The 20,924-nt window shown below is 38.8% G+C and overlaps 1 protein-coding gene across 2 annotated transcripts in view; it reads right to left on the bottom strand.

Annotated features, from left to right (window-relative positions):
- Positions 1–20,455, bottom strand: part of mcf2la (mcf.2 cell line derived transforming sequence-like a) — a 48,728-nt gene extending 28,273 nt beyond the window's left edge. Inside the window, exon 1 of one of the 2 annotated variants that reach the window (XM_067582617.1) lies at positions 20,233–20,455. In XM_067582617.1, coding sequence (XP_067438718.1) covers positions 20,233–20,362 — 130 coding nt within the window. In that variant the 5' untranslated portion in view covers positions 20,363–20,455. The remainder of the gene's footprint in view (positions 1–20,232) is intronic. The other variant, XM_067582616.1, reaches the window with a different exon arrangement.
- Positions 20,456–20,924: the final 469 nt, after the last annotated feature.

The raw sequence follows: 20,924 nt of genomic DNA, 5'->3' as shown, positions 1-20,924 counted from the left end.
AAACTTTTTTTAAAAAATCAACAATTTCATCATAATTTTTTAGCCAAGTTGGAACCAAACTGCTCAGTCCACACACCGTGCATCCCTATAGGGGTTGAATGGCGCAGACATATCAGACATTCAGGCGTCGCACTGCTTTTCACCGCTGCTGAAACTCTAAAACTCCCTGCTTTGTCCTCAGTGGAATGAATGAAATTAAACTATAGCGGCGAGGCTGCAAGTGAACCCCTTTACCCACCAAACAACACACACACACACACATTGGAAGTGGGGCAATGCAGCCAAACACAAATAGTGATTATGGGGGGCCTAGAAAGAATGTCCCCACCGCCTTCTTGTACCCTTCCCCCCAAGCCCTGACACCCCTTACCCAGTTCATTCATTCTTTTTTTCAGGGGCTTAAGTGAGGGCTAAAATGATAGCCTACATAACCTAACAATCTTCCCATTAAAACTAAATATGACACTATTCAGCTCATTTGATCAAATTCAGTTATGTTCTATAAGATTCCCTGGATCCAGCAGTTAAATTCACTTAACTATTCACAAGACAAAGTTTCCCCTACCTATGTCCTGACATTTCAATATATTGCCATGACATATGTCTTAACTTATATCTTCAGGATTTAAACAGTACAGTATGAGAGGAATTACACGACACATGACAACTGAACCCATTCACACTCCTGCTGACTGTCTCCAGCTGAATGCCCATGTGTGTGTATGTGTGAGAAAGAATAAGCTCTGGATTTAGAGAGGTGAAAAGATAGCGAGGAGGAGAAGGAGGAGGAGGTGGAGGAGGAGGGGAATGAGGCAGTCGGAAAAAAAAAAAAAAAAAGAGCGTAGAGGTGCTCTTGTCTCAGTAGGATGAAATGGAGGACAGGGTTTCTTTACACATGCCTACATATTTAATGTGTTGGCCTGGTGCAAGCTGAAAGTTTGGATGTGTTTTTTCTCTGTGGTAACACTTAACAGCTGTAAAATACACTGTCAGGCTTATATATACACCTACAGTTTATACTATACTACACATTTGTCCATTTCTTTCTTCCCAATTTTAATCCAGCAAACCTTTTAAAAGTTAGTTTATGATGTGTTACATTTAGATAATTTACCAGGAATTAATAATTAATTGATTCTAGTTCCATTTGAATAATGTTTTACAAAACCACTATTTTAAGAAGTGCTACTTGTACTGTCACACTGAAGATATCTGGTGGAGGTTAAATGATAATTCAGGTTTATTACAACTTTTATTGTGTTTTCATAGTTTTGTTCATCAGTTTTATCAGTAATAACCTCACTGTACTCAGCAAGTTAACTTCTGAGAACTGGGAACATGGTGACATCACTATGACAGGTTGTAAACAAACCCCAAGGTTCACCAAATGTATCTGGGAGAGAAAGCGATGGTGACTGTTAAAATGATTACCCATACTGTCCGTTGTAAACATCCATCACAGTTTACAATCCTAGTTCAACTTTGACCTACCGTATTTGCCATAGTTGTGCAATTTCCTTTGTCTTGTTTACAACGTGTCTGATCATCTGACTTATCATGATGTCAGCATGTTTCCAGATCTCAGCAATGTTTTTTTGTTTTTCTCAAAAAAAAAAAAAAATCACCTCCCTGCCCTGATCTCCTGATTCTTTTTAACCTGAAGAAGTCATCGCTCTCTCACTTTAAAATCTCTCACACAAAGAGTTATTGTTATCATCCCATTTTGCTCAATTTTTGATGGTGCGCTTGAGTACATGAACCAACTTTGCGGGGATTGTTGTTTGGGATTTTGCACGATGTAATTCAGCTCTAATTTCATTAGCCTATAAGAAACATTGCTGCATGAAAGAACAGAAAGTGCAAAATCTGTGTTACAACATGCTTGAAAAAACAGTTTCATTAGCGAGTTTCTTTTGGCATAAAACACTAATAACTTAGGGTTAAAGGAATGATTCACAATTTTTCAAGTTTGTCTTAAAACAACAGTCAGGTTTCCATATGAACACTGAAACAGGTTGGTTTGCTGTAATCATTCCTGCTGGTCATACTGGCAATTAAAAGATCCCATCATGATGCGCTTTCAAAGTAATTGATGGGGGACAAAATCCAGTCCTCTTTTCATGCAAAAGTGTATTTAAAAGTTTATCTAAAGCTTAAAAATGTGTGAACCTGTCATTTAAAGTAATGAAGCAAAATGCTAAAATAATAAGACTACTGGTCCTCAATTTAATACTTGATAACAAGCAGTGTTGGAACAGTTTGAACCCCGTCAATAAAACACAGTCATCACAGGTTGCTCATCTATCACAGCATCTGAACCCTACAGAGTTACATTAAAATAGGACCGTACAGTGTGTGTGTGTGTTCGGATTTGATTACCGCTAACACTTCTTTACAATGTCATTTGCAAAAACTCAATTTGTCAAGACAACAACACACTCTGGTAAAATCAATGCTCATGGAGGTGAAAGAGAGGCAACAGCCCAATTAAGTCTCATGAAGGTACAGTTCATTACACATACTGAAAGCATGATGGAAACCCAGCTAACGTTGTCTATTACGGTCTCAGACAGATACTCACACCTCCTCCTCCTCTGCTCTGCAGTCATGTTCCTACAGGTTGTCTTGTTAAACACACATTGTCAGTTCAAAGACGGCAGCCAGCTGTGTGTTAATGGCTGCCAGCGTTGGTGGCTGGTCAAAGTTCAAAACCACAGGACGCTGGAGAGCTTTCTGATGTTCACCATAACACACACACACACACACACACACGTGTGCACACAAAAACAGGACCCCTGGCTGAGGACTATGCAAACAAAAACAAGAATGATATGGTCGGACACAGAGGTACACCAATACACAGAAATGACCTCAGACATATGGAAACAGACATAAACACACAGTGAAGAAGAGCTGAGGAAATACAAACAGCTCTCATCAGGATCCACTGATAACTTTGTTTCATCAATTAAAACATACTTTAGAGCATCAAGATTGACAAAAATATATATGATTTTAAATAATATTGATTTTAAATGTAGTTGGAAAAATATGGCTTTAAAAGTATTAGATATTCTTAACTGACTGCGCAAAGTCTCAGCATCAAAACAGGATACAGTAAAAGTGTTAAATCTAATTCATATCGACCTCATTCATATTGTGCACATTTGAACTAAATGACAATCAACACAACCCAATGTTTTCCAAAGTGCACAATGAATAAATATGACAAATTTCACAGATTCAACATTGCAAAATGAATTTAAAGACTTATATTTACATACTTTAAGGTTTTGGATGCTAGCAGCAATAAGCTAAATTTAAGCAGGTGTTCTAGAGATTGTTGCCTAAAATGATATTTATTAGCATGTGTGCAAAGACTCACTTTATGAACTTTAATAATGTTTGTTTATGTATCACAATATTCCAGGTAAAGTTTCCCCACCCAGGCTATGATGATATCAGCTTAAATATTTGTCCTGCCTAATGACATGGCATTAAAAATATCACAAGGTACCATGTCTTGCAATGCCTATGTGTCATTCATAAATGCACATGGGAGTGGTGTCATTGAGGCAGACACCCAGTACTCAAGCTTCACTGAGACCTTCAGCCCTTCATCTGCTGCTCTGGTATGCACCAAATGGAAAGGACTGGCTTGGAATGTAGACTTGAAGGCACTAGGTTGAAGAAATGAGGTGTGTGTGTGTGTACATGTGTGTGTTGTGAGGGCATAGCAAGGGGGTTAAAAGTTGCTGCGTTGGCATCAAATGCCAAAATGTGTGTGCACGTGTTTGCATATAGAGAAGCAAGGTTTTTCCAGCCACTCTGCAGCTGTGTATGTGTGTGTGTATGCGCACACTTGTGTGAGGGAATCCAAGCCCTATTATCTGGCATTATACTCAGGGTTTACCAGAGCTCCATCTGTCACTGCTGTGGGACATCTAACACACACACACACACACACTCACACTCACAGGAGAAGGGGCTGGCAGGCACACACACACCATGCCAAACAACAACTGGGTCACAGGGCCAACAGTGGCCTGGAATGTGTGTTTGTATGTGTGTATGTGTATGTGTGTGTGGTGCCCATCCCCAAACCCAAAGCTTGAATTAGTGTGGATCAGGAAAAACATGAGCCAGACAAACATTAAAATATTACTGATGGTCACGTGAATGTTTGGGTTCTTCTTTGTCTTATGAAAGCTGTGGCTGTCAGCACGCAGTCAGCGGACATCCAGAGGAGAGTCCAGGTTCATTTCACCTTTACTTACACCCACTTTTACTAGAAATGATGCCAGTTTGAGGATGCATAATATGACTATCCCCGACAATAACAAGTAATCTGTGGTGTTTCATGGATCAGATTCAGGAGAAAGAAAAACACACACAAAAGTCTATGAAATCATAATTTTTAACATTTGAAATTGTCAGCAGATTTGTGTGTCATGCAGCCATTCTGAAAATCTATATTTATTTATTAATCCTATCATTTTGATGCTGCAATGTGGTTCCGCCCTACATGTATGTCTTGGTAAGGCCAAGATGCCGATTTAAAAGTGATCCCATTCAGCAACGGTTCGAAATACAGAACAATGGCTTCGGGCTTGACTTTGGCAGGCAGCCCCAATCTACTGAATAGATGGTGGCATCATCATCATCTCAGCAAACAACACACTACTGTCCCTCTCTCTGTCTGCAGTCTGCGCCGCCGTCACAACACAACACAGACACGCAACAGCTCAGAGGCTGAATGCTCAAGCAAACTGTATTCAAATCTGTTACAGAAATTCATTGAGTTTTCATTATCTGATGATGGAAAAAGAGAAGTTGGTCTTCAATATCAAAAAAGTCTTGTTATTGTAACATTTCAATGTACCACCCAGTGGCAATGCTGTTGTTGCAATGCTGTGCAATACGTAAATTCAGCCATTTATCAGGCCACTCATGTCAAACCATCTTTATTTATTCAACACATCTTTCTTTTATCATTTAGCACATATGTTTCTAGTACCACAATAGTGTAAACATCAAGTGAACTCAAAAACATTTGCATCGTCTCAAAATATGAATAAAGAGAGCTTGGAACTAATGCTAAATGTTGCGTTATCTTAAAAACGTGGCCACGTCTGACAGATTTGTTTCAAAGGCTTTCAACATGAAATATTACTGTGTATAACTCTAAATGATTGTATATATTTCTATAGCAAGTGCAGGCAAACTATAGGATTTAAATGCTTGAATCCACAGCCCATATAATCAAATTGCTCCATGTTAGCACACCAGAGCCTAGCAATCCTTAAAGCAGACATGGATTATTTTGACGTGCTGTCAGTGCCAATCTGATAGCTAAGCAGCTATCTGATTGTCCTTGTTGTTGGTGTGATAGTTCTGCACCAAGAAGTTTGATGTTAGTCACCTTTCTCAACGCCAAAGCGGCACTGAACCTCTATCTGCTGCAAGTGCATGCCGCAGACCTGTAATCTCATGGGAATTTGCATCAGGTAACACCCAAACACACTGCGAGCTGTTGGGAGGTCTGCGAGTGCAGCTCACTAAACTACAAAGCATGTCGTCGCAATATTGTGGTTTTCAATCCAGGTCATCCTCCCTTCCTTCCCTCTCCTCCATTAAAGGGAGACGAAAAAAAACAAGCGGTAAAAGCTCAGCTGAGAGTAAAACCAGCGGCTAGAACAGCAGCCTTTTTTTTTTTTAGTCGCCTCTGGCCATAGATACCAGTAATTATACTCCTCAGAACAAAGATGAAGATGAAAACTGAGAAAGACAGGGATGAGAGAGGAAAAAGAAAACTTACAAGAGAGAAAGAGAGGGAGGGGAGCTAATGTGTTTTTACTTGCCCTAAAAGAAACACGCAGATGTAGGAAAAAACCTGACACTATTCTTTTACACGGTGACATCATGCACGGGAAGTTATCTCTCATAGCAGTCTTAAAGGTCACTGATTGTGAGCTTTTTAGGGATAATAGATACAGTAGAAAGGATTTATTGCACTGTTTGTGTGCATTTTATCACAAATTCCAAATATTGTTTTTCCTCTTTTCAGCTTCTTTTGTTTTTCCATAAATGTTCCGAGCTCCTTGCTGGTTTAGGATAATGCGCATGTGATTACTGGCATCTTTTTAAGTGGATATGCACCACAACATTTTGACAAAACCACATCAATTCTGATACCCACAGAGGAGCACTGTAGCACTCTCCCAGCACTCTGATCCGGGCCAGAACAGAAACTTGATCTGAATTACTTGAAAGAGTCTCCTTGTGATTTTGTAACTGTGGTGAAGTTGAGTAGGTCATAATCAAAAGGTCAACGATCTTCAACAGAAATCGATCCCCTCTCTTCAAAGCTTACATGTACGCCATGATGAAAATCACTTTTAAGTCATTTTAATTTCTTTCAACAAGTATTTTTTGAACAACTTTGCACAATGTATATGATGCAGATCATACTCATTTTGACCAACGTTAATTGTTGATCATTTTAAACAGTGCAAGTTCAGTTTAGTCATTATGGGGAATCTAAAAACAATATCCCCAAATGATGTCATCAGGGTTATCTCAGTTTGGGCTTCAATTTTTTTTCTTTTTTAACCAGTCTCCCGCAAATCCTGCAACTTTTTAAATCGCTACTCATTTAATGACACTAACAGTCATATCATTAATGGTGAAAGCTCTTTGGGTGCAGCAAGGTCAAGTACAAAGCAAAGTAGTAGTTTAAATGATAGTAATTGAGGTAAATGTGACAATATATCATGAAATGGATTTCAGGTTGTATCTGCCCTCCCTGGAGAGGCCCTGGAGCTAAACAGAGCTGTGTATTAGCGTGATAAATATGTCGCTCCTCATTATATTTGATTTGTTGTATTTTGTTGTTGCCATCATTCTATCTCCCCTTAGGGATCATTAAAGATTCATCCCATCCATTTAATCCAATTTAGCTCTGTATTGAGTTTATTGATTATGTTCTCTTGCTTACAGTCAGTTGTTATGTTGATACAGTTCTTCTGTAACAGACTATTTGCTGCTGCTAAGGCTGTTTTTTTTGTGAATAAGCCTCTTAAGGGCAAAATAAATTGCCTGAAAAGTACATTACAACAGCAGTGCTGCTGTTAAGGCCAATACAAACAGGTAATGTCACAGCAAGATAAATGCTTCTTATTCTTCTGACACACAAACACGGAACCACATCCGAGATTGCATTACGGGAGCTTAGCTGAGACTTGTCAGCGTCTAATCTTGACTTGGCAAAAAGCAACGCTAGGAAAGGTGTATAGGCTCATAAAATAATCTCAATCCATCTGCCAGCAGAGCAAACACGTTCACTCTCTTTGCACAGCAACACAAAACAAGACACAACACACACACCTGGAAAAGGCCACAGAGGGCCAAGAAAAGCACGACAGAATCTCCATGGATTATCATCAACACTGTGCTTCACAGGTTTGTCATTATCAAACAAGGAAGCATTAAACACCGCTAAAATGATGGAGATGGACAGCCACACACACACACACTACTGAGGAAAAGAAAATAAGGGGGAGGAGATGTTGACATTCAAACTCTCAAAAGGGTTTTGTCCAAACGTTGCTCCCGACTGATTAACATGCTGTCAGTGTGCTCTTCTGTGTACTGTACTGAGGGCAGACACACATCATGTTAACACACACACACACACACACATCTCTTTAACACACGGAAAGTGCCTCAAGACAAAGCACACTGTCCACTTGAGATTGCATTATGTAACCGTCTGATGGATAGAAATGCCTTCGGTAGGAAAAGCATCTTTGGGCAATGAGACGAAATCAATGTGGATAATGAAGTCCAGTCATGTCCATTCATTTAGTTGATTCATAAAGTGCTTTACAGCCATTTATAAACTTCTGTGAACATCCACGTGCTTTTAACAAGAGAGAACACCAGTTTGTTTGTACTACACTTTATCCATCATACTGTCATCACTACTGGCCAAACTGCAATATTCTCTGTTTTATGTAAAAATACATAAAGATCCCTTTTTTAAAGAATTGTGACCAAGATCAGTACTGAGTGGGACATTTTACATTTAATGGTGACACTGTATCTTTGGCATTTCTATACTGCAATTTACTGTTATTTATTGGCCAACACAGTGTACACAGATACATATCTGTGATGAGCTGAAAGACACACAGAACAGAAAGACTGTTGTACTTCAAGCCCGTCCTCAGGACATTTTTTTTAAAGTATGTTGAACTTGTGTCGGTCTGGTGGGTGTTTTGACGACGACCCCTGATCTCGCCTATTACAGTTTTTTTTTTTTTTGCCCAGCAACACCAGCAAGGCCCAGCATGTGACATGTCTTTACTAACACTAACAGACATATCATTCAAAGACGTAGTTTGATGCACAAATATAAGAAAAGTTATTGTAGTTATACTCATAGTTAGCTTATAACATTGTGCAAGAATATTTCATTTCTAATTTCTTTTTTTACTCTGCGCTGTTATTGCGATTTTAGCAAATAACATTTATTCAGATTTACGTGTCTATCACACTTCATAACACCTTAAACCAGAGATGATTGAGTGATTGAGGTTATCACAGTTGACTCTCAGTATGAACAACAGTAGAAAGAATAAAAGACTTGAAACCACTCAGTCTTGGACGTGTCTCAGACTCAACTTAAGTGATGTAGACTACAACCCTGCTTCGCTGCCATGACAACAAAATATCTATATCTAATTAACAGTTAGTCATGTAATTTCATGAGAATATTCATGACTCATAGAGGACAAACCCTTTCAATTCTGAGCACTCTGTAGACTCACTACTGATAAAGCTCTAAGTAGAATAAGAGGTAAGCACGTATATACACATTAGCTCTACTTTACCACCTGGTCTACCTCTGATGCCAAAGACAGCAGTTTGGACTAGACATTACAACAAGAGTGCAGGAAACACAAACACACAACCTATAAAAAGTGCAGGATACAGTTTTTTTTTTAAGTCTGTCTGTGCTGCACACACACCTGCTGAATTCTCACAATCTTATCTCTCTCTATAAAACTTATCCACACACAAGAAAGACACCCAACACACACACACTTTAGTATCAAATTATGTTGTTCTACCTCTGTCATTTGCCTCTCTCTCTCTCTCTCACACACACACAAATACACACACACTCTACCTGTCATCATCTTCAGTTGCAGCCACAGCCTGGTGATATCGTGGCAGAGTTGAGACACTCGGTTTAGAGCCATTGCTTTGCCGGTACATGTAAGCCCCCCTCATACACATTTACACACACATATATACACACACACACACACACAGTTAAAACACATTCACACACAACCACATGTTGTCAGAGAGCATCGCGGTGGAAGTTCAGGCAGTCCATTTCTGCCACAGCCAAGCTTCAGCCGCTCAGTGAGCTGTCACTGCACAGCACAGCGCAGCCCTCACACACTCACACACTCACACACACACACCTCCCCCCCCCCCCCTCCCTCCTCCTTATTTGTGCCAGGCAGTGAGGCGGAGCTTCAGATGATCCACCCTCCCAGCGCAGTCTCATGTTTCCCACTGTTTTCACAGACAGAGCATGACAGATTATAAGAGTCTTTAAAATCCTGAACAATAAACCAAAAAGTGTTGTTCAGGGACTTCAAGACTGAGATTGTTAGTTAGAGAATTAACAACAGTATCTGCAACTTCACAATAGTGATTATTGTTCATTATCATCATTCTCATGTATAAATCTCCAGTGTGCTTCACAGCCTTCAGCAGATAAATTAGATCACTGCATTAATACATTTCTTTGTTTTGTTCTTTAGGCAGTTTGAATGGACTAGATTAGCTGAGACAAAGGCTGATACTAATCGGTTTTTGAAAGTCTGTTATCTCTCCGTCTGATTCAGCCTCTAAACAGAAAACAGAGTGAAAAACACAGCTGCAGTGAGAATATGCAAACACATACGCACAAGTTAGCACAGCTACACAATACAAAATATGATTTTGCAATCGTAAAACCCTTTGTTTGGGTGTGAATTTAATTAAAGTTGTCAACGTGATGTATGTGGTGTTTCCATCCTGATCCTGTCAGTATATGAAACATAAGAACTGGTAGATCTCATTTTATCAAACTCTTCTCTGTAGTCTAGATTAATCTGCATTAATCTATAAAGCTTTTTACAGTACTTTTCATCATGAGGGCAAATTATTCTCTCAGCTTTAAGAATCATTCATTTAGTACAGACTATGTTCCACATGTTTCTTACATGTTCAAAGCTATGCATCATTTTATAGATTTATGTGCTTTTCTACTTTTCAGACTCAATGCATTTCACAAACATGGTCATAATAGAAAATCTACCTGCAGAAACATGGATGAGTTAAGAATTAGAATGATATTTAATAGTCTTTTTATTGAAAGAAGCTACAAATATAACTTTTGTCCCGAGTTCATCTTTGGTTATTGTTTGAATTCTGGGTTTGGTGAATGAGCTCATGATTGCAAAGTGTCAGATATCACAGTTTCCAATCAACATCTGAACACAACAAACTGGCAAAAAACCCCAAATAATTAGACTCCTAATGAGGCTACAGCAAAGCAAACACAGTTTCTCATATATGTAGTGGAGAATTGTTTAATGTGCAAGTATAATCCAGCCAAATTATATCTGTACACAACCTAAATATAAGACTATGTAACATTTGTGCTGGAGGGAACGGAGGCCTCAATCTCTCCGTTTTCTTTTGCTTTTCTCACACTCTCTCTCACAGACTCAAAACACACACACACACACAATGCCAATGAAGACAGCAGGGGGACCCAGTGTGCCACACACAGAGAAGCAATGAGAAGTTGGGCTGGTGAAAATGTGAATGGACCCTGGGGAGCTCGATTCATAAGAAACCGCCCTGCTGAGAAAAACACACATTTTCAAACTGTGATTCTGTTGTTTGTGTTTATTCAACGTCTTGCTCGCTCTCTTTCACATCAACGAGAAATACACTAACTCCTCTCATCCCTCCCTCTGATCTACAATGCATACAGATGACGACGTGCATGTCTAGTTACTCCCTAAAAACACCACTTAACACTTAATTTACTTCGCTGTATCCTATTACTGCTGAAAAACCCAGTTTCCTGATGGTAATCACCGAAGTTTATGCTTTCACTACAAGGCTGGACACCCCCCTCCCCCCCTCCTAGATGTAGAAACTTGATAATTCCACACAATAAAAAAAAAACTGTAAACTGGAAAGATTAAAACATGGCAGAGGAATAAAGAAGAGATGAAATGTTAAAGAGGGGTCAATGTGTCAGTATCCAAAGTCCTTTTTTGGTAACATTCCTCATTTTCGTCTTCACCCTAAACAAACCAAGCAAGCCTGGGGATTTATGAGGCCTCCAGCCCTGTTTTAAAAGCCCATAAGCAGTGACACTAAGAAACTACATCTCCTCATCCTGCCCCAAGGGTTGTGGCTGCAATATAAATAAACATTTCACAATTAACAGCCATCAATACTTAACGAGCTGTAAAGTGCGGTTGGTGGAGTCTGAAGTACAAATAGAATAATATTTAGCTTTAGAGCTAGTGGTTCACTGAAAAGAAATTCAAGTTGTAAAGTGCCACAAGTAGATTTTAAAGGGGCACTGCAATGATTTTACACATAAAGATCAGATTTCTGTGCCTTGCTTTGACTTTAGTTTGACACCTAAGAAAGGAGGCTGCAGCGGTCAACTGCTGACCAGCACAAAGGGGATAATCCACGCTCACTGCCGCAGGGCCCACATACACACATAGACATGCAGGGAAATTCACTCTATCACAGTGTGGTCTAAAGTATGTAACAGAATCATTTTATTGACTTGCACAATGGTTTTACTTGAAAAGATTGAAATTAAGTGCACATCAACAGCTGTCTATGAGCATTAACGGTCAGTCCATCCATACAGTCAACGTCAAAATAGGACACATGTTTAATCTTGGCTGTATCTATCAATAAAAATAGCAAACAATTCAACATTAAAGGACTAATGCTTTAAAAATGTTCCAATTTCTATGTAGAAAAAGAACATATGTGAACTCTGCCACTTTATATGCTCTCTAATCCTTCAGTCTGGTGTTTGGATGTGATGTATTCTGAGATTAGGCTTGAGGCGATGAAATACAAACGATGTGTCAGATTAAGAATGAGATTAAGGCAAAAACTAAAGATGAATCTGTCAGTCTAGCCTGAGATAAGATTATCAATAGATGAAGAGTTTGAGCCTACGGGATTTGAAAAGATCTGAACAAAATACAGTTACAGTGAGTGTACATGCCAAGAGCCGTTTCAAAATGCAGGCGTGTGTGTGTGTAATGTCAGATTAAGATGATAAAGCGCATTTGCTGTGGGACAGGAAAGGCAGAGGGTTTATAATGGTGCATTTCCTGTCTTGTGTGGTTTGTCCTCCAGCAGCTCTGACAGCAACGCATTTCATCCACCGGACGTCAATTTACAGTTTCACCCTGAACGGTTACATTTTAGTCAGAAAAGGTACCAAACAATGTATTAATGAGCTGGTTGTATGGCTTCAATAAATGGTTTGTCTTATGTATGTCTAAACATGTAAGCTCTCAGAATCAATACACACTACAAGTATTCATGTCAAAGTGCTCTGGCACACTAGGAGATAAATAAATATATTAAAATTTTCAGTTCACTTTTGTTCTTTTCATTCAAATAAATCTTCTACTACATTTAACTGAATTACTTTAGTATATTAAAGGATAATTCTGATTTATTTCCCAGTACTGTACCATGATTATCTCTATGTCTATATGATATAAGAGATGCTGCAATACCACGTGATGTGGCCAGTGTGTGTTGCTTAGCTAGTTTCTTATGCCTCTTGGTAAAAATCACATTTTACTCACTAGTTCATAGCTAAGCAAAGCGGGTTTAAAACAAACCTTCAGTTTAATCAACTATATTTACTTATTTGGAAGATAAGGTGAATAAAGTTATTATCCAAAATTTCTCAATTTGTCATAAACATCCATCACCATTTAAATCAGGGAACATTTCAGGTGTGCTCACTTTCAAAAAACAGAATTTTCCTTAAAGTGTTGCATTTACATATATAAGTGAACAGTGTTGTATATGTAGTATATTATTGCAAAAAAGACTGTCCAATGATGCACTAGCTAGTCCTATATATATAAAAAAGCATTTTTTACTGTACTTTCACACTTGCAATGACCTATTTTACTAATTCAAGTCTTTTCTGGTGAAAAATATCAAAACACTTATGAGAAATGAACAGCAATCTGACGATGCATTTTCCAACTATTTCCATGCTATGAATTATCACTAATCATGACTTCAACTCAGGCTGATTGTGCTAACTTCATTTGATCCAGGTAATGAAATGTATAAGTTCAAACTCAATGTGAACATGTGAAAAATTCCTCAGTCTCACAACATCTGAAATCAGCCACGCGATAAACATTATTATGACGTATGTGCAAGTTTATGAGAGGGTCATCTTGATACAGAAGCTCAAAGCAACACGATAAGCAACATTAAAGGCTCAGGATGACAAGTGAAATACATAAAAATCAACTTTTAAGTTAAAAATATTCATTGACGTGTCAGTGTGCATCTGTGTGTGTTTCCATGGGATGCAAGGTAGACTGAACTGTGTGTGTGTGTATACAGGGATGACGGGATGTAAAGGAGACCTGTTTGTGCCTCTGTACGTGTGTGTGGGATGTGGTGCAGACTGGAGCTAGAATAACTCCCAGATGAATTGTTTATTTGACCCCCCCTTCCCGCCTCACACACACCCCACGACACACACACACACACACGTCTTTGTGGCCAAGACGAAACACTATTGACTCCTTCCGCTCTCCGGGATCAAACACTATTGGCCAGCTGGAGCATAAACAGGAAGACACCAATTGAGAAGTGACTCACAGGCCGAAACAAGAAGCAGAGGAGAAGAAGGGGGGGAAAAAAGGTGTGAGGGAGTTGAGAGCTTGAATCAAGGTTGTGACAACATATCAATCTGAACTTTACTGGCTTGTTGTTTATGGAATTTAATTTACAGAACAAGTCTATGGACCAGCATTAGGTGCAATGTTTAACAACTCTCTAAGTACTTAGATTAGATATATTAGAATATTTTCTCATATGATCCATTTTTCTATATATTAGATTCTGATTGTGGCATAAAATGTAAAGCTGCTATACATCATTATTAAAGACCAGTATAGTCAGTCAAATCCACCAATTATGAGCACCTAAATGTACCAGCTCTGGTCGACTGGTTTCGAAACAAGAACTCAAACATCCCTAAAACATTACAGTCGATCACACAAAAGCTACTTAGAGTCATACGCACATGTGACAGAATTGTCACAAGTCTTTAATTGTTTTACAAGATGCAGCCCTCATCCAGGTTTCCTATAACAAGAGTGCCAAGAGCATGTTGACAGTCAGTCATTAATCCTCCATGTTCTAGTAAAACCCAATAAACCAAATGCAATACTGCCGGGATGCTCTGGTGACATCACAGACCTTCCCTGGAACAGCTGATATATATGAGTCTAAATGTGCAGCGCAGACTACAATGAAGGCTCGAGTCCAGCTCATAACACTCCGATAAATTGTTTGAGCGAGCGGCGAGAGGGATTACTGAGTCATAAAAAGAAAGAGACATTCCTGCGCTATAATGTGATCAACCTCTTCTCGTAAGATGTCAACTGTGCTACAGAGAGCCTCAGGAGACAGATAGAGGGGCGGTTGTGTTAGTTTCTCACCAAACAGATATAAAAGTGTAAAGAATGATTTGACGACACCAGTTTAAAAGTTTCACATTTATGTATTTGGCATGCCCTCATGTTCTCAAGTGATTTGCAGTAAAGTTAGTTGTTTGAAAAGGTGCTTAAGGACACACTTGAACATGACAGCAATGATCAAACCCCCACACTTTTCAACTGGACATTTTCGGACTGCAGCCCAGTTTAGCTCCTTTCAATCTCCTTTAACTGAAATAATTAGGAGTGTTTGTGAGGGTGTGTTGTTTCAAGTACCAGTGAGACAAATATACAAGAACACGATCCAAGAAGTCAAGTTGGTGTAACATATTAATGCATTTTAAGGGTTATTAGATGCCCAAAAAAAGCTGTACAATGTTTGTAATACTCACAGAGAGGTCACAAGGTGTCAAAAAAGTGAAAGAAAGAAGAGGTGTAACACAGAGATGGGAAACGGATTGCGAAATAATCAGATTACTCATAAAAGAGGAAGTTTTTTTCCCACCTAGGGGGAAGACAGGCATCAGTCACAGTAGATCATCACGTAGGGAATCAACAGAGGAAGTTAAAGACAGCTGACTGCTACGAAACCGTATGATTTTTGTTGTTTCAAATCGACTGTACATTCCCAAAATCTGCAAGCACAAGCACTTTGATTGTTGTGTAAGATTTAATTTCATTTTACTAGAAACAAAATCAAATTATACACGTTAACAGGGTGTATAAATCAAATTTTAGAAATGTAAGTGAATAATATATGGCTTTAAAGACAGTAGAGCTTGAATTTAAAAAAAAAAAAATCAGAATCTACAAACTCAACAAAACCATTCAGCACATGTCTTACAATCAACATTTTACATCACAAAACAAACTAGTGATGCAAATATGAGTTATAGCAACAGCAAGGAGGGAAATATTTCAGCAAGGCGACAGGATGATGAGATCAAGAGCAAAAACGAAGCACCTATCTCTGTGACACAGCGTTTCTAGAGCAGCTTTTACTAAAAATACACATATCATCTCTAATACAGATCAAAGCACACAGAAATGGACCAGAATAGACGAGAACAGTCACTGACAGGCACCAAGATCTAAAAAAAAAAAAAAAAATCAAGCAAATGCCTGACATGCATACCGGCAACCAGAAGTCTTTTGTTAACGCAGATGCATAACAACACACACACAGTCTGTCAGGTAATAATGCCACCTGAACCACCTTGAATAAACAAGGATGTAGCGCTGTATTACTCGTCCTTTATGAACATCATCAGACTGTGCTTTAGTCTCCACAGAAGAATATTTCACCAGTTAAGAGCCTGAAGGATGGATAAATATTTTTTCGGTAACTAAGAATACATTGTGCGCTTGATGGGCAAAATTAAATAGAAGACTAGAGACCAAAGAACCTTAATTTATGGTACAGAAATAGAACAAACAGCTGGGGGGAATTAACGGCTGTACGACACTGAACACAGCTTGTCTCAAATGTCAAGGAAGAGCAGATTTTTGGATTTGATCGCCGAGGAGAAGATTGTCAAAACGCCTTGTAGTTGATGACATAACGCACCTTAGTCTATCTACACTGTAGTCTTCCTGCTGATTTTACCTGCACATGAATTCCGCAAAAGATCTTTGCATTTTGATTGTGTTTTCATTTGGAGTAGAATCACTTCTTTGTGATTCGTGTTTGTCTGTCAGCACAGCTGTAATGAATGCTGTCTTTTCACAAGAAATGACAGCAGAGAAGGTCTATAAGAGGATGTTTTAAGGCTATACTGTAGCAGGCGTAATCTAGAAAACAGAACAAAGATTCAAATCAAATCGAACAGTTAAACAACTACAACCTGATGGGAACTGACATTATTTACTGCAAAAAGCTGCCGGCAAATGAAAATATCCAGAACAGAAATCCCCTGAATCATGATTTCACAAAAACATAGAAAATAAAAAAAACTTCATGTGATCATTACGTGGCAAACAACTAACAGCTCTGAGGAAAAAAAACTGCATGTACCCACTTTACTCACTGTTGGTTTAGTCAGGTGGGTAATCACTTGTCAGTCAATAAAAAGGTACTTCACTGTATCCCCAAACTCCCCCCAAAAAACCCTTTAATGGAGGAAAAAATGGAAGAAACCTCAGGAGGAGTAATAGAAGAGGGCTCCTTCTACCAGGACGGACAGACATGCAAAAGATGTTGTGTGTACAGAATAGACCCAGATAGCAAAATTACAGCGTAGATTGATAACATGATCAAGAGGATGTTGAGCAACTTCCAGGTTCCAGCTACAGCATACTTAACTGACTCAGTTGAATACTAAAGGTAATATTTGACAATAGAGTGAATAAATACTCAAATCAACACCAAAAGCACAAAACTCCAGTCACAAAATAATGTTTTTTGTGATTCTGACTTTAGATTTCTGTCTTTACCTACACTGTCAAACCTAACAGGCATGATCTCCGTTGCAAATCTGACTCAACATATGTGTTTGCATGCAGTTACAGTTCATACATCCAACTCACTACGCAGATGTTGACAGCACTGGGTGTATCTGTAGTAGCTCCCCATCTCCTCCAGTGAGATGCAGGTAAACCTCTCTCCTCCCGTGCGTTCCCTCATCCCGTCCCTCTGCCTGTTCTCCACTTCCACCTTCACCGTCTTCATCTCCACAGGTAGAGAGAAGAGTATCATCCGCCTCGTCTCCTCATCTGTATTTACAAACCCTCCCTGTCTGTCTGTCTTCTTCTTGCACACACACCTGTCAAAGTTTCTCAAGTGATTACACCACTCCTCTTTCCTCTACCCCTCCCCTCCCACTGTGGAAATCTGCATACCGATATCTGACTGAACAAGAACATGCGGCTATGGCCAGATATAAATCATCACTTATGTTGCATCTTGCATGTCTTGCAGTTTTGCCACACAAACGCCTTCGACATGTGTCCATCTTTACATGTCATGTCATGTTATAGTGATTTGTTCTCCAACAATAGTGTGTTAAAACTGTCTTTTCTGCTTGTCTGCTAGGATTTGAAAATTCAGTTCGAGTGACAACTCGGATGTGAAATGATACCATAGATTTAAACACAAAAGTTATAGAAATTGAAGTGATCATAGTCCAGCTAGAATCTGAGTTCCTGAGACAGATCTGAGTCCCTAACTTCCCGCTTGAGACAGTGGAAAGCCTTTCATCCATGTTAGCCTGCACCATTAACACGACTGAACAAACTCTCGGTATCATTGGTCGCAGCAGAAATGAATCAGCTGCATTTACAAGTCAGATGTCTGTATAACACATAAGCAGCGTGAAGGGATCAGTTTGTTTGGATAGAAAAGCTCAAACAAATAACCAACCTCCCATCTAATGTCTACAAGACTGATCCTCTGACCAGTCTGGTTTCTGGCCTTGTGAGAGAGTCGCTCATGTGCACAAATATTGATCAGGCTGTGTCATGTGAACTTCTAATAATCGATGGAGTTTCTTCTTTAACCCGCCTAAATTTGACCTATCCAGTAACCTTAAAATGACCCTTTTACAAAGTGCAACCACTGAAAAAGTGCCTGCTTCTTGTCTATACAACTCAAGTTCACAGAAAGTAGGTTGATATAATTTCATGCATTAAAACAACACTCACCTTGTCTGTTAGTCTGTGTGCTTTTATGATTCTGTTTCCTTTCTGCTGCTTGACGGCCACAGCAAAGGCTGGCAGACATGATCTATACAAACACATGCGGTTTCTTTCTTTCTAGCTGTCCTCCAGTCTGCTTGTCTTTCTAATCAACTTCTTTGACTTTCTGTTTATCTTATCTGCTTATCTGTCTCTCAACCATTCAACTAGTGAGCAGTCAGTCGATCCACCAGTCAATATACATTTCTAATGCAGGTTTATTGAGACATAAGTTATCGATTAGCCACTTACAAGGGCTATTTCAGGTAATGAGTTACCAAGGCCACCAAAGTGTGCTGCGTTCAAGGCATTACAGTCAAGTGTAGAGAATCTGCCTTAAAGTGAGAGCTATAGTGCCCCTGCTGGTCTGCTGAGACTACATTTAAAGGAATACTACACCATTAGGACGCTTGTTTGCTACCTTACTAGAGGTTGGATGAGAGGATTGACGTGAATTTAATTTCTGTGCTAGGTTAGGTTGTGCTTTGGAGGTTTTTTCTGGCGAACAAATACAGAGTCGAATGAAGTATACGAATGAAGGTTAAATTGATTACTCATCTAATTCCCAGTATAACAACAAACAAGCATTTTTCCCAAAATTATGGCTGCAACTAAAGATTATTTTCATTATTGATTCAACTGCTGATTATTTTTTTTATATTAATTGATTGTTCAGTTCATAAAATGTCAAAAACTAGTGAAAAATTACATCACAATTTCTGAGCACCAATGAGGACATATTTGAATTGCTTGTTATGTCTGACCAACAGTCCAAAACTCAAAGTTATTCTCTTTACTATGAAAATCAGCAAATAGTCACATAAGAGAAGATGGAATCAGTGATTTTTTTACTTTAAAAAAAGACTTAAATGGTTAATCGATAATCACAATTGTTGCAGATTATTTAAGTGGATTGGCTAATTGATTATGTGACAAATGACCTTCAGCTCTACCCAAATGTCTGAGTATTCCTTTAAACATTATTAGATAAGCTTATCAGTGTTTTTTCAACTTTCACACAATGAATTCACAAACACCAGACACCACTGTTTCATAACCATAGGGGTCAGAGAATTTTAATACATACTGATATATACTTGATGTATTTCTATAAAAAATAGAAATAAAAGGTTGAGTAACACTCCACTAGAATAACTCACTTTTACACAGCCTGGTAAACCGAAAATATACACTTTCCAGTTAATAATGATTCAGAACCCCCCCTTCCTATGTATATCCATGAACTAATCCACTGATTTTCCCGAGTTTTGGGGGTAAAGCCATTAATGCCACTAAACAAAACTTGAATATTGTTCTGGGGGTAGATCCCTAAATGTGCACCTAAAAATATTACCTTCTCAATAATCACATTGATTTTTTTATAAATAAAAAAGATCAAACATCATGTACTGTTTCGTGTGTATTTCTCTCTTTAGATGAGAGAGAAGTACACACAAAATATTAGAGCGTTATATGTTAATTTCTCTCTGTAGTCCATTTTTTATAATTCCAAGTCACCCAAACTACTGCTGATTATTATGGTTGAATAACGGGGAACCACAGCAGGGGGAATCTCCCTGAGGTGATAGGAAATCCTGTCCTGTCATCCTGTCACATTGATTTAAATAACAGAACACACTTTGAACAATGCACACGACCAGTTCCTGTGAGCAAATTCCTCCTAACGCAAAATACACACCTGTACCTTTACAATCAGCAGACGCAAACTAACACTAACCTGTTCTCCAGGTCGTTCGACGGCCCCTGCTGTGTGTGTGTCGGGTCAACTGCCTGATAGATACGAACAGATTGTGAAGCAGTCGACTCAACGCTTCTTGGGCCTCCTGAATCAACTCCAAAAGAGACATTGTCTTAATCAAACTGACTGTTTCATACTATGTCTTCGGGTTTGTTCTGCCTGTCTCTCACCCTCCTCGATTATGCTGCTGCGTTTGTTGGTGACTGTTTATCTCACTTCATGTCTGCTCTGTGTTTATCAGCGGAAGAGAGGGATGGTGGGTGGGCTGTGACATAATCCCCCCTTCAGCTAATTATACTTACTTGGCAAATGTGTGTGTGTTTGTCCTATAGAGTGTCACAACTGGGAACCGGTTTTGGACGTTAATTGGTGAAGAAAGAGTAGAAATTTAAAGGTATATGTAATTATTACATGCCATCACCTTCATTTTTGGTTTTACTTCCAATGGAAAAGCAAAAAACGAAAGCAATCAAGTGTCTGGTTTCACAAGTAAAAGAAATGGAAATTTGGAAATTGCTTTACCAATAATGTGTTTTTCTGTATGTACATGTAGGATAAAACAAGTATTAACTATCCAACAATCTTTACCCAACTAAGAACTACTAACTCACTACAAAAAGGAGGAAACTTGTGACTGAATTTTCAAGAACGCATGAGCCCAAAAGTCCCAT

This window comes from Thunnus thynnus, chromosome 24, assembly GCF_963924715.1.
Source record: "Thunnus thynnus chromosome 24, fThuThy2.1, whole genome shotgun sequence".
Taxonomy (NCBI): domain Eukaryota; kingdom Metazoa; phylum Chordata; class Actinopteri; order Scombriformes; family Scombridae; genus Thunnus; species Thunnus thynnus.
Note: the sequence above shows the minus strand (reverse complement) of the source record. Positions and strands in the feature narration are given on the sequence as shown.